Here is a 2,727-nt window from a genome sequence, read left to right as displayed (position 1 = left end):
GTGTGTGTGTGTGTACAGATGGAGGGTCACAAATTTTCCTTCATTCAGATCACAAAGCAAAACTGGCCACCCGACGCGTCTTTCTGGGATTTTTCATTTTAAAAATAAAAGAGAGGAGAGAGAGAGAGAGAACCATATACAGCGTGGAAGAGTCTTGTTCACGTCTCACTGGTGGCAGGATTTGAACCCGTGGCCCCCAAAGGATCCCTGAAAAACCACACCTGGTGTGAGGTATGATGTGGTAGGGGCAGGATTTCCGTGGCCTCTGCTGGCGTGCTGAGTCCTGGGCTGGCCTCAGGGAACCCTAGCTCAGTGCTTGCCCCCCCCCTTACCTCCCCCCCCCTACCACAACCCCAACCCCTCCCAGGTCTCTGTGACCGCTGGTGACAACTTGAAGCTGGAGGAGGAAGCCTATGGAGGGGGGTGTAAACGGAATCCGTGGCTTTGTGTTGTGGGAAGGCTGGGGGGTGGGTGGGTGGGGGGGACAATCACTCCACCAGCCTGTCTTTTTGCTTGTTCTACCCCCTTGGGCTGAAATTGGGGAGCAGCCCCGGCCGAGTTCCCAGCTCCCCTTCCGCCCCCTCCGACACTTAGCTCTAGAGATGGAGATAGAATCTGTGGGTACGGGTGTCAAAGGACCCAGGGCCACGGAGCCCCCCAGGATTCATGCTACTGTTTTGGCAATGCCCCACCAGGACATCTTCTGTCCCAGGCCAGGACTCCCAGCAAGAGGGAAAGATCAGACCATGCCAAGACCATCAGTCCGACCCATAAGCACGCAATCAGCACGAGGCCAAGACTCGGCCAGGCCCAGTGGGGAAGAAGCCAAGAGGGATCAAGCTAGTTCTTCCAGAAGGATCTTCCGGGAGGAAATGGAGGCTTTCCACACATGTGCAAAAAAAAAAGAAAATACATTTGGTCAAGATCAACACGGGAGTTTGTCTCTTCCATGAAGAACAACATCATCATCAACAACAGCAACAAAAACCCAAGACAAAAAAAAAAACAACTCATCCATCACCTTTTTTTTTTTTTCCCAAAATGAAGAAGAAAAAAAAAAATCAGAAAGAAAGAAACAGAAGAATATTCTTTCTCTCTCTCCTACATCAAGAAAGGGGTGAAATACTGGGGTAATATAATCCGATGTAGCATGGTGCCTGGAAAATAATACTTTTTGTTTACAACAAAAAAAAAAGAGAGAGAGAAAAAAAAGGGAAAAAGAAAAATCTAGAAGAGTTTAAACACTCCTTGGGCTCCCCAGAGCTTGAGATTTTTTTTACCTGCCAAAAGTAAAACTCCCATCTGTGGATATGTCTTTTTTAAAAAACAAAAACAGCCAGATTTCACTGGCCTATCAGCAGAATGCAGGTGTCCTGGGTAAGAAATGGGGGGTCCCTTTCTCTGGCTCCCTCAAAACCACGTGTCATCTGAGGGCCACGGGGTCTTTAGCACGTCCGGCCGATGGTCACGCTTGCTGACCAGTGATCTCAGCCTCTGCTTGGGCCTGGTCTCTCGGAGCACAGGCCGATCGATGTGTGTGGGGTGCTTTCCCCTCCCTCCCCCCCCCAAAAAAAAAGCAGGCCGGGGTGCAGTCCTCACGTGTTGAGGGGGAACAGGTTGTGGTTGGTGGGTGTGGAGAAGTAGAGTTGCTCGCTGGGCGCGTGGTTATCGCATGGACTGCTGAGCCCCAGTGTCCGCTCGAAGTCCAGCAGCTGTCCCATGAAGTTGAAGTTGGGCGAGATGTTGGATTTTTTCCTCTTGACGAAATCGTACGCGTCGTTGAGGGAAAGGTTCATCTTCTGCATCAGGTAGGCCACGGTGACAGTCACCGAGCGGCTGATGCCCGCCAGGCAGTGCACCAGGACCCCGCACTTCTTGGAGCGGGCTTCGTCTGAATGAAGACACGTGGGGGTGAGGGTCAGGGGGATGGACACGCGTGGGCACAGGGGCCACCGATCGCGGCCTGGTGACTCACTCTCCACCCCCACCCGCCTTCTTTTTCTTTTGTCAGTCCTGGGGCTTGAACTCAGGGCCTAGGCGCTGTCCCTCAGCTCTTCAGCTCAAGGTGAGCGCTCTACCACTTGAGCCACAGCGCCACTTCTGATTTTCTAGTAGTCCACTGGAGATAAGAGTCTCATGGACTTTCCTGCCTGGGCTGGCTTTGAACCTACATCCTCAAATCTCAGCCTCCTGAGTAGCTAGGATGACAGGCGTGAGCCATCAGCGCTGGGCCTGCCTAACTCTTGTGAGATGTATCTGGTCAAACCCAGGGTGGCGGAGCTGGCAATTTGGGGCTCTGCCACACTTGCCTCAGTTTCCTCATCTCTGCCTGTCCTGAGCATTTTTTAATAAGGTAGGTTGTGGGGCTTGAACTTGGGGCCTAGGCACTATCCCTGAGCTTTTGTTCCTCAAGGCTGGCATTCTACCACTGAGCCACAGCACCACTTCTGGTCTTTCAGTGGTTCATCGGAGCCAGGTGCTGGTGGCTCACGCCTGTCATCCTAGCTACTCAGGCTGAGATCTGACAATCGCAGTTCAAAGCCAGCCAGGGCAGGAAAGGCCAGGAGACTCTTATCTCCAGTAAACCACCAGAAAACCAGAAGGGGTGCTGTGGCGCAAGTGGTAGAGCGCCCGCCTTGAGCTGAAGAGCTGAGGGACCAGTGCTCAGGCCCAGAGTTCAAGTCCCATGACTGACTAAATAACTAAATAATTAAATAGTCTCACTGG

At 52.4% G+C, this 2,727-nt stretch overlaps 1 protein-coding gene across 1 annotated transcript in view; it reads right to left on the bottom strand.

The window, feature by feature from the left end:
* Positions 1 to 1,071: 1,071 nt before the first annotated feature.
* Dusp7 (dual specificity phosphatase 7) overlaps positions 1,072 to 2,727 on the bottom strand; it is an 8,430-nt gene continuing 6,774 nt past the window's right edge. The window contains exon 3 of the mRNA XM_013028081.1: positions 1,072 to 1,891. Coding sequence (XP_012883535.1) covers positions 1,596 to 1,891 — 296 coding nt within the window. The 3' untranslated portion in view covers positions 1,072 to 1,595. The remainder of the gene's footprint in view (positions 1,892 to 2,727) is intronic.

This window comes from Dipodomys ordii, unplaced genomic scaffold, assembly GCF_000151885.1.
Source record: "Dipodomys ordii isolate 6190 unplaced genomic scaffold, Dord_2.0 Scaffold107, whole genome shotgun sequence".
NCBI classification, from domain to species: Eukaryota; Metazoa; Chordata; class Mammalia; order Rodentia; family Heteromyidae; genus Dipodomys; species Dipodomys ordii.
This window is presented reverse-complemented; position numbering and strand designations above follow the sequence as displayed.